The following is a 12,039-nucleotide window of genomic DNA, read 5'->3' as shown; positions in this document are numbered from 1 at the left end:
ATTTCTGGATAATTTCTTTCGCTAAACATAGCATTATCCAAAAAAAATTACTTATACATACAACTTTCTTTTATCCGAAACCATTTTGTTAATATACGATTCAATTTTAAAGTAAAAAAAAATATGACTTAATGTATATTTTTTACTACACAAATATTAAAATAAAATATCCCTTCTTAAGAAAATTAAATTAAAATATATAAAGAAATATCTTTATTTGAATGATTTTTTTACAAAATAAGATAAATACCATAACTATGCCCATTTATATTTTCTTTAAAAAAAAAATCAACAAAACTAAATTTATGAGGAGGAAAAACCATTGAACTTTAACCATACTTACAAGAGCTACATTGTACATGGACTTCGTCCCATTTTTAGCAAAATCCATTTAAGGTCGAATATAATAAAAGGAAAGAAAATGAAGAAAATAAAAAGATGTGATTCATTCTTCAACATTACAAAACGCATTCACATCTGATTTACATTGTATTTAACTATTCTAATATTTTTCAATTTAAATACATTGTAACTAATCAATATATCCTTTATATAATTTGATTTTTCTCATTCTAATATAATATTTTGGTTTGGTGTTTTGTGCAATTCTTCTGTAGAATATTGAAGACAAATTGTTCTCATGGCCATTGCATTGAAATCACATTGCTTGTTGCAATTGAAGAAACCTGAAACCGGTTTTCGGGTCGGTGTTTCCTCCAAGAATGCTACAATAATCTCAATTAAAAGATACACTTCGGTGTCTGCTAGTGCTACCAGGAGTATTGAAGCGATTAGCATCTCAGAAACATTCAACAATCTGAAGAAACAAGGAAAAGTGAGTGTACTTATTTATTATATTTTTATTTTTTGGTTCCATGCAATGCATGTCACGTTTTCTCTTCAACTTGAATAGTTGTACCACATATTGTTTTAATTATTCCATTTTCTATGCTTTTACAAATCAATAACTTTTCTTTGCCTGGTTATAATATGGATTAGTATTTATGTAGCAAAAACACCATACACGACACTGACACCAACACTGACATTGGTAATAATATTTAAGAAAATGAAATTGATTAATTGTAATATGGCGTTAATATTGGACACTGGACAGACCTTTGATATGAAGCGTTTGTACATCATGGATTAACAATATTGTCAGGATATAATGTATTAGTAACTATGTTTATACATACTTTGTACCATGCCAACTTAATTTATTTGCAAAGATGTGAATGAAATTATGAATTGAAATACTACTGATTTTTTTTTTTTTTTGAATCGGCAAATATTATTAACGAACAAGCCCATACTTGTGTAAAGGTGGCATTATCCCATACTACTGATTGATGAGTTGAAATTATTATTTTCTAATAATCATATTTGTGTGAAGGTGGCATTGATCCCATACATCACAGCTGGTGATCCTGATCTTTCAACCACAGCAGAAGCACTGAAAGTTCTTGATTCATGTGGATCTGACATTATTGAGCTTGGTGTTCCATACTCGGATCCTTTGGCAGATGGTCCTGTTATCCAGGTTTGTTAATTTCATTCTTTCTTATTTTCTATAATGCTGATATTATTATAATTTATCACTGTCTTTAATGATTCTCAAACTGATGTGTCTTTCTGTTCAGGCTGCTTCTACAAGATCTTTGGCAAGGGGGACAGATTTTGATTCAATTATTTACATGTTGAAGGAGGTACAGTTTTATGAAACTATTTTCCATTTATTGAGTATTCATCTGTGTCGCACTACTAATTTTTGTGTGCATTGTTATCTAGTTAAAACTATTTTTTGTGACATTCTAAATGGTTGATTTTTCAGGTTGTTCCAGAATTATCTACTCCAGTTGCTTTGTTTACTTATTACAATCCAATACTGAAGCGTGGTACTGAGAGATTTATGTCCATTATAAGAGACACCGGTGTTCATGGTGAGACTCAACTTAAGTAATGGTTTCACAAATCAGTCACCAACATTAACGACTAGTGGTTTAGTCAATTTTCATAAAAGTAGTATGTTTATCGACTAATTTAGAGACCGGTTTGAAAAATAAGCCGTTTAATTGGATGCTACAGAGACCAAAAATATATATTGGTCACTAAATTTGTTTATATATACCGAATTTCTAGTAGCAAGTTGTGCTTCATTACTGGTGATGATATTATTTTGTTTCTCATATGTATGCAGGGCTTGTAGTCCCCGATGTTCCTCTGGAGGAGTCAGAATTTTTAAGGACCGAAGCTAAGAAAAATGGAATTGAACTGGTTTGCCAAGCTAACTTGAAATTTTCTTTTTATTTTGTTAATTTTTGGATTTCAAATGGATATATACTTCATTATATTGTTGATCATAACGATTTGGTGCATTTTCTTCTTTGATGTCATGAAGGTACTCCTCACAACACCCACCACTCCGACAAACCGAATGAAAGACATTGTTGATGGTGCAGAAGGATTTGTCTATTTGGTAAGAGCTTCTGTCAAGTATGCTAACTTTGGCTATTTTTCTGTATGTTTTGTTTAAGTTCTTCAGACATGAACTTTAAGTTTCGGAAGCTAGATCAAGAGATTTATTTTCAAAAAAATTATATAGTTTGTGTGACATTGATAACAAGTCACCGTAGTGCCAAATTTTGGGAATACAATCAAAACCAAAAATATGTTGCATTAACCATTTGTTTGTTTAATTGATGTATAGGTAAGCTCTTTGGGGGTCACTGGAACCCGAGCATCAGTTAGTGATAAAGTTCAGGCACTTCTGCGGGAAATCAAAGAGGTTTGTCTTCTGAAACGAGATTTGGATTCAATGCTGCAAAAATATGACACACAATCACAAGAAGAATTCGTTATAGATATAGATTAAACGACTCAAATTCTAAATTTATATTTAAATTCAAAAAAATACTCATTTTATTTTCATCCAACGACTCTAATCTTATGACGGTAGATTGCAATAAACTCAAATGTAGCTCAAATTTGGTTAGTGAATCTTGATACTTACACTCTTTATTGATTCTTTTTTAAAATTAAGGCAACAACGAAGCCAGTGGCAGTTGGCTTCGGGATATCAACAGCTGAGCAGGTGAAACAGGTAATAATTTCTTTAATAGTCTTACATTATTCGTTAGTATATTATGTTAGCGTCAAAGTTTGAACTTTAGACCTTATTTTCAAGCCACTTCGAGTTTTATAGTTCAATCACTTGAGCTACGCAGCAACGACATTTGGTTAAATAATTTGTTACAGGTAGCTGGATGGGGAGCTGATGGTGTAATTGTTGGGAGTGCTATGGTGAGGTTGCTTGGTGAGGCCAAATCTCCTCAAGAGGGATTGAAAGAACTTGAAAATTTCACCCGCTCCTTAAGATCAGCACTTGATTGAAATTATGTTTGGAAGAGCACAAAATCCTATTAGTTGTTTTCACAAATAAGGATTGAATAAAGATTGTCTTTAATATTTTCAATACAACCGTGATGTAATATGTTCAAGTTTTTGTTCGTTTTCAATTGTGACAGACAGGATATTTTCGTTACCGAAATAAATGTTCAATGTTAGATGTATCACCTTTCTCTGCTAAGCCGTGATAACTGATAACTGGTTCTCATAATCATTTCATATGCTTAGCAATATCAGTTCTGCCTTGTTTTATGATTTTTTTTACATGAGTTTTAAGATTGATTAATTGAACACTTAATTGGATCATCTACATCAGTATCTTTTTAATAATACCAAAACTGCCCTTCTCCATCTAAATTTGTCAAAAAAACATTTTCATCCTTCAATCTGAATTTGTACTTCTCTCTCACAAGCATTCATGGATGTGTGGCCTAATCTTAAATGAAATATTAAAGATTGAATGAAAAAAGTATTATAGTAAGTGAATTTCTTCCTCTCATTGATTATTTTATAAGTTTTTATGCAATTTAGAAATTTCTGTTTGCGCTTTTGGAATTGTTGCACGAGCTCACGTTGTAGGAACGACATAGGAACATGTAAACTGAGTTTACATAACTTTAAGTAAATCAAGTTTACATGACTTACTCAAACAAATTTATTTTATTTTAAGGATATTTATGTCATTTTAGGATGCAACAAATGTTTTTAGGGGTGTAACTAGAAATAGTTGCATTGTATCCACAATAAGGTAACTGATATGTGCACCAAATAGTTTAGTACACTCCCGGACTGAAGAATGGTGGGAAATATCAAGCAACTATGTTATCATCTCAACACCTTGATCTTGGGAGATCTTTGTCATATGATTCATCATTTTCCCTTTAAACAGGATGTTTAGAAGACATGACATATCATCCAGTGTGATGATTATCTCCCCGACAGACAGATGGAACCTGTTAGTCTTCTGATGTCATCTCTCAGACAAAACCGTAAGCATGACATGACCCACATTGTAGAACCCTGTCGTAAGCAGCAGAACAAGATCGGAAGTCGTAACTTGATTCCAAAACCAATTCAAATGGTCAGATGAGTGTGTTAGTGCATCTATCTCCTTCACATGTCTAATGCATCATAGTACACGTTCGTGACTCTAAAATACAAACAAAAAAAATTGTTAAATTATAACACAAAAAACTGTTAAATTAATATAATTACACTTGTAACGCCCTCTTTGATTATTTTTTTTATAGAGTTTAGAGTCTATTATATGATTTATATGATTGATGTGATTTAAATGATTATGAGATGTGTGTTATTTTATTTAAGAGGCCTTATTTTATTATTTAATAGAATAAGATTTGAAAATAAAATAAATATTGAGATGAGGGGTTGTTTTGAGAATTTAGAGAGTTTTGTGGGAAAAGAGGAAATAAGATAAAATAGATGGGAAGAGATAAATAGGAGAAAATAGGTTTAGAATTATTTTCACGTACAATCAGTTTTGGAGAAAAGGGAGAACAAGAGGAGAGAAGAACCAAGAGAGAGGCTGTCGATCGATTTTCTATGGTAAGGGTGGGACTAACATTCAATCTTCTTAAGCCTATGATTCTGATAATTAGATTTAGCATGTTGTAGGTTTAGTTTTTTTGAGAATTTGAAATTAGGGTTAAGAGTGATAATTGATGATTAGATGATGAGAAACTGCTGAATTGATGTAGAAAGTGCTGAACTGATATAATATGATTTGATGTTATTAGTAATGTGATATAGTTGTATATGCATTATGTGGATTGTATAAGATGTTTAAGTTGATGTTGATTATCATTTGATATTGTTATATCTTGAGATGTTTATGTGCTGCCTATGTTGTTGTTGTATATTAATTAAGCTGCATGTGTCGGTCTGAGATGTAAGATGTCGTTCCAAAGTATTGGAGTCTTAAGTTGTTGATGTTGTCCAAGTTATACACGTTGTTGAGTCCATGCATACTCATTTAAGTTGAGGGCTTGATGCCCTGAAGCCTTTGCTCAACACGTTGGGGGCTTGATGCCTTGTGAGCTTTTGCTCAAATAAGTTGAGGGCTTGATACCCTGGGAGTGTATTTATGCTCAAATAAGTTAGGGGCTTGATGCCCTGGATTGGTACCACATGCATGATTAAGAAGAATAAGTTACATAGTCAAGTCGAAGTTGCATTGTCGAGTCAAGTTGTTAAGTTGATAAGTTGTTATGTTTTTAATGAAGTTGTTAATGAAGAATTATTATTATGATGTGTTGATGATGTTTATGTTGTTAAATATAATTGATGAATTATATGTTTAATATTATTGTTTGTGAAATCTCACTCCTTCTGCTTGGAAATGTTGCCCTTCGTATGGGTAACTTGCAGGTAATCGAGAATAGTTGTTGTTAGTTGATGTCGTGAGTGGTTTCTCTCTCACGTGTGTCTTAGGTGCTCTGATATGTAACGAGATGAGTTTTTGTTGATGTTTTCTATTCCTTACTTATTACTTTATGAGGTTTCATGAATAAGTTGTTGATTGGATTTTATGAGATTTTTATGATGAGGGCCTTCGTGCCAAAGATTGTTTAACGTTGAATAAATTCCGCTGCGAAGTATTAAATATTATGTTGTTGAATTTTGAAGGATAAATAGTTATTTATTTCCGTTTATGATTTTAAGAAAAGAAGTGTGACATTCCGTTTTTGTTGAAAAACTCTGATTATATGCGAAATTTTTATGTTGAGAAAAACGGGGTGTTACAACACTTACATCATCGTCCGTCTAGACCTTCTAGGCAGGCAACATGATCTACAAATGAGGGCAGTATAGATAAATCAGAAAGACCCTAACAAAGGCAGCAAATGTTGGTGGGTTTCATTGAATTATGTTCTTCATCGGCTTGAACCTCCTCATACTACTCCTCAAGCTCATAATACTGCTCATAAGGCTAATAGTGTTGCTCCTGCATAGGGTCAACCACTTGTGACTAACTTGGCTTTGATTTTCCCTCCCCATCGGCGTTCCTATGCCCCAATCCTCGTTTAGGAGGAGGGTTCAATTTCGCTTTATCTCTATGTGCGCTACCGACCATGGTCTCCATGCCTAGCATGCGCCTATGTGGGTTGTCAGCCATATCTACACAACAAACAACATGAAAAAAAATTAATTAACAACTCGTTGAGACATTTCGTCAAATACTTGAAGCGTAAACTATACATTCTCAATTCATTGTGTTATTTCAATTTTTAAATTACCAAGTTGTCCTAAACTTAGTCTAAACAACATTCAACGTCAAAACATGCAAATATTTAAATCACAAACTAACCAAAAAAAACCTAATAAAAATATCAATGTATTGGTGAACTCTTTCTTCAAAAAGAAAAATGTATTGGTGAACTATTGTCGTTTTTTTTTTTTTTTGAGGGAAGTGAACTATTGTTGTTATTCATTATTGATTGACACAAGCTACTACTCTTTTATTCGAGTAAACCCTCATTTGAGTCCCTAAAAGTATACATCGCTATCAGACACGTCCCTGGATCAACGAAAATTATCAAAAGCTCCCTCATTGTTAACTCCGTTAGTCATATTAGTCCAAAACGTTAAGTGAACATTAAGTATGGTGACATGTCTGTTATTTTTGCCATGTTGGAGGCTTATGTGTCACTTATAGGTTGGATGAGGACCAGAATGAATGTAACGTCCCTTACATTTTCTGGAAAACAAGCTTATGTCTTCATCTTCCTACATACTCTCCCTCTCATCTTCTTCCATACTCTCCCTCTCAATACATACCAAGAGAGACAAAAATAATGATCTTTGCAAACCATAAAATTTGATGCACGCATAAAGAGTTTTGCCCGATTGCTAGAATCTTGTAGAACAATAAGAGAATGGAACGGCGAGGTTGCTGGTGAGAGTACGGCGTTGTTGTTTATCTTTTTCTTCTTCTATTTACCAGAAAATCAAAACCAAGGTGGAGGAAGAAGATGATGAATTTGTTCATCAATAACCCATGTTTTTCTTTACCCTTTTATGTTGACAAAAATCCAATAAGCTTCACCGTTTTTTCAATATTGAATTTGTGTTTTGGATTTGGGGTATTTTGAGAGTTTGATTTTTGTGCTCGGATCTATGTATTTTGTTGGGTTTGATTTTTTAATTCTTATCCCCATAGTTCTGAACACCAAAAGCCATGGATGCAAGGAAAAAAAAATAAAGGTTTGCGCATGAACAATCATGGAGTTTTGAGGAAATTTAGAATTTTTTATGTTCATCATGGTTTTGAGTTGTGAATTATGAATTTTGAATTGATGATGAAGATAAATATAAAGAGGGTAAATCAATTTTGAATTTTGATTTTGAATATGAATATGATAATTTCTAGCCAGATGTGTTGGTGAACATGAGTTTATGAGCACTGGAAGAAACATAATTGTGGTTATTTTGATCCCTCACCTACCAGCAACCTAGTCCCTTGCCAGCGTGGTACGCCAATACAACAGCTGAAGTGACAAGTATAAAAGACATGTCAGCATCGTTAACACTCTGTTAGTGTTTTGGATGTGAATGACTAACGGGAGAAACTTTGAGGGAGTTTTTGGTTGGATTCCTTGATCCAGGGATGTGTCTGATAGCGATGTACACTTTCAGGGACCCAAATGAGGGTTTACTCCTTTTATTCTGTATAGAGCAAATTACCAAAATGTCCTTTATAACTTTTTACATTTACACATACTCCTTCCCGTTCTTCACCCTCGCACAGTTTCAGTTCACGACGGCACTGACTCCTCTCTCCTCTCAGTCTCCGGCGACGGCGAGGCGAAAACGAGATCGCATAGTCTCACCGGTGCGGTGACGCGTGAGCGTCTTTCCTCTCTCAGTCGCGACAACAAAATCTTTTTACATATCAATTTAAACTAATGCGAGCTTCAGTTCCCTTCTCGATTCGCTTCACTTCATAAATTCAGGTTTGTTTTCTTTAAAATTTTATCATTTGATTCAATTCAATGTCGGTAATAAATTATTCTATGTTACTTGAACCCTAGAAATCAAAAATTGGGGAACTTGAACCATTGATTCAATTCCATGATTTTCATTATTGCCGTTTGATTGGAGATTTTCAATTCATGCTTGTTTTCCTAAATTCTTTGTACATACCTCTATTTGTTTTCCTAAATTCTTTTACTTAGATTTTGTGGGGTTTTTTTATATAGCACATAGAGGGTGAAAACAGCAGAATTGAGGTCCTGATCTTAATGTGATTTTTATTAATTTTTTTATTTTGAATTCTTTTTATTGGTCTATCTCATGATGATGATGATGATGATGATGATGAATTATGTTTTGATTGAGAGAAATTCTGTTGGAATGAATAGTTTATGACTTGGTTAATTGGAATTTTGTTTATGATTTTGGTTAATTGGCTAATTAGAGTAGTTTATGACTTCACTCATTGAAATTCTGTAGTTTTTTTTTTTTTAGTGTTAACCCCCCCGCCTCTCAGGGAAAAGAGGCCCTGTTATTCCGTAGTTCGGCCGGGTAAATAAAGTCTGCCCAAGAATTGTTCCAAATCCAATTGAAAATTCTGTTTATGACTTGGCTAATTGGAAAAGTTTATGACTTGGCTAATTAGTCTAATGATGATGAATTTTGTTGTAGTGGCTTAATTGGAATGAGGCTAGTTATAGTTTATGACTTGCTAATGTTTTAATAATATGACTAGCCTAATGTTATTAAAGTTAGACTTAAACTCATGTATAAGATTTTTTCTATTTTGCAAGTGGCAAGCATTTTAGTTGGCTGGTTTCGATTCTCTAAGGCTATGATAGGGCTGAGTTGGTAGCTAGTATATTTGGAGCTTCAGTTTTGTGTTAGAGTTGTTGCGGTGATATTTTTTTGATGAAATTGTATACGACATTCATGAATATCAATTATAATATTGTAGTTAATATTTCGTGCAAGATCCGCCACTGCTAATCTCCCTTCCTTCCTTCTACAGTTCCACTCCATTGTTCTTGAAACTGCAGAAAGTGTTCCCAATCAATCTTGCATCACCGTTCAAAAAATTACGTTTGAGGAAACAGAATGGGAAATGATAAGAAAAAAACGAATCGAAAGAAGAAACAAAGTCAAACACAGAAGATGAAGGAAGGAAGCTTTCAAGAAGCATTGATGAAACAATTTCAAGAATTTCGCACCCCATTGTCGGTGGCGATGGCGATGATACTGATAATGGGGATAACTCTTTCTATCTTATATTTTGATGCTGGGAAGCAGCAGCAGCAGATTAGCTTTCAGGAGTTTGTGAATAAGCTTTTGGAACCAGGATTGGTAGATCATATTGTTGTCTCTGACAAAAATGTTGCCCAGATATATGTTATGAACTCTCCTCGTAATCAAACAGAAACGAACTCTCCTCATAATCAAACAGAAACGAACTCTCCTCGTAATCAAACAGAAACGAACTCTCCTCGTAATCAAACAGAAACAGACGGTGAAGAAACCCATCCTGCGAAGGGATATGGTGGGCAATATAAATATTATTTCAATATTGGGAATGTCTTTGCTTTTGAGGAGAAATTAGAGAGAGCTCAAATAGCACTGGGCATTGACCATCATGATTATGTACCTGTTACCTATTCTTCTGAAATTGGCTGGCACCTGGAGTTCATGACATTCATTCAACACCTGTTGCCTTTGGCGTTTCTAATCTATATGGTTGCCGGTGGTAAGGGTCCTTTTGGAGTCTTTAACATCGGAAAACCACATTTTACTAAAGTAGACAAAGATGCCAAAAACAAGGTTTGTTGGGTCTACTTTATTCTTTTGTAAATAAATGGTTTTTTTTTCTTCTTATATTTGTATTTTGGGGGAGTTGTGGTGTGGTGAATAACTTAAGAGTGATAATAAATTAATTTAAGAGAATATTTTTCTTGTTTGAATTATTTTTTGTCAGGTATATTTTAAAGATGTTGCTGGCTGTGATGAGGCAAAACAAGAAATTATGGAGTTTGTGCACTTCCTCAAGAGTCCTAAGAAATACCAAGAGCTTGGTGCCAAAATTCCAAAAGGTGCTCTTCTGGTGGGTCCTCCAGGCACAGGAAAGACCCTTTTAGCAAAAGCAACTGCAGGGGAATCTGGTGTGCCATTTCTCTCTATATCCGGTTCTGATTTCCTAGAACTGTTTGTTGGTGTTGGATCATCTAGGGTGAGAAACTTGTTTAAGGAAGCAAGGAAGTGTGCTCCTAGTATAGTATTTATTGATGAAATTGATGCAATTGGTCGGGCAAGGGGTAGTAGAGGCGGAGATCGTGCAAATGATGAACGTGAAAGTACTTTAAATCAATTGTTGGTGGAGATGGATGGTTTTGGAACCACTGCTGGAGTTGTTGTGCTGGCAGGTACAAATAGACCTGATGTATTAGACAAAGCCCTACTTAGACCGGGGCGTTTTGACCGCCAAATAACAATTGATAAACCTGACATCAAAGGTCGTGACCAGATATTTCAGATTTACTTGAAAGGGATCAAACTTGACCACGAGCCTTCATATTATTCACATAAGCTTGCATCCCTTACTCCAGGATTTGCTGGAGCGGATATTGCTAATGTTTGCAATGAAGCTGCTCTGATTGCTGCAAGGACTGAAGAAGCACACGTCACACATGATCATTTCGAGGCAGCTATTGATAGGATCATTGGTGGTTTGGAGAAGAAGAACAGGGTAATAAGTAAGCTGCAAAGACGCACTGTTGCTTACCATGAAGCAGGTCATGCTGTTGCAGGTTGGTTCTTGGAACATACTGACCCATTGTTGAAAGTAACTATTGTTCCTCGCGGAACATCGGCTCTTGGGTTTGCCCAGTATGTTCCAAATGAGAACCTTCTCATGACAAAGGAACAACTTTTCGATAGGACTTGTATGACCCTTGGTGGTCGGGCTGCCGAGCAGGTTCTCATTGGGACAATCTCTACAGGAGCACAAGATGACTTGGAGAAAGTCACCAAGATGACATATGCTCAAGTAGCCGTCTATGGTTTCAGCGAAAAAGTGGGCCTCCTCTCTTTCCCTCAAAAAGAGGACTCGTTAGAGATGTCTAAACCATACAGCAACAAAACTGGTGCAATCATTGATAATGAAGTGCGAGAATGGGTGGACAAAGCATATGAACGTACTGTGCAGCTTATAGAGAAACAGAAGGAGAAAGTAGCTCAACTTGCAGAGTTGCTTCTTGAAAAAGAAGTTCTTCACCAAGATGACTTGCTTCCAATCTTGGGTGTGCGACCCTTCAAGAGTACTGAATCACCAATTACGATAGAGCCTGAGGTTGTTCCACATAGTTGAGTATGTTTAAGTTTATTACTCCATTCATCCCCATAATATATGGCTTATTTGAACATCTCACCTAGATTAAGAAAAATATTTAAATGAAAGAGAGATAATAGTATTTTTACTATATTATTCTTCTCAAATATTTGTATGTTTATGATTAGCCTAAACGTTTAGTAGAGCCTTTGAATTGGAATTCTTCTCAAATATTGGTATGTTTATGATTAGCCAAAATGTTTAGTAGAGCATTTGAATTGGAATTGGTGTATGTAGTATTAATTATATGTACAATTGAA

At 34.6% G+C, this 12,039-nt stretch overlaps 2 protein-coding genes across 2 annotated transcripts; both read left to right on the top strand.

Annotated features, from left to right (window-relative positions):
• Positions 1–601: 601 nt before the first annotated feature.
• LOC25499196 (tryptophan synthase alpha chain) lies at positions 602–3,572 on the top strand. The gene is made up of 9 exons (XM_013594370.3): positions 602–835; positions 1,397–1,543; positions 1,644–1,709; positions 1,835–1,943; positions 2,201–2,277; positions 2,402–2,479; positions 2,711–2,788; positions 3,044–3,103; positions 3,259–3,572. Exons 1-9 carry the CDS (start codon positions 641–643, stop codon positions 3,391–3,393), a joined length of 945 nt encoding a protein of 314 aa, XP_013449824.1. The 5' UTR covers positions 602–640; the 3' UTR covers positions 3,394–3,572.
• Positions 3,573–8,140: 4,568 nt separating this feature from the next.
• LOC25499194 (ATP-dependent zinc metalloprotease FTSH 3, mitochondrial) lies at positions 8,141–12,003 on the top strand. Its single transcript, XM_013594368.3, has 3 exons — positions 8,141–8,381; positions 9,413–10,215; positions 10,370–12,003. The coding sequence occupies exons 2-3, from the start codon at positions 9,499–9,501 to the stop codon at positions 11,756–11,758; spliced, it is 2,106 nt and encodes a 701-aa protein (XP_013449822.1). The 5' UTR covers positions 8,141–8,381; positions 9,413–9,498; the 3' UTR covers positions 11,759–12,003.
• Positions 12,004–12,039: the final 36 nt, after the last annotated feature.

The sequence above is a fragment of the Medicago truncatula genome, chromosome 7 (assembly GCF_003473485.1).
Source record: "Medicago truncatula cultivar Jemalong A17 chromosome 7, MtrunA17r5.0-ANR, whole genome shotgun sequence".
Classification (NCBI taxonomy): Eukaryota; Viridiplantae; Streptophyta; class Magnoliopsida; order Fabales; family Fabaceae; genus Medicago; species Medicago truncatula.
This window is presented reverse-complemented; position numbering and strand designations above follow the sequence as displayed.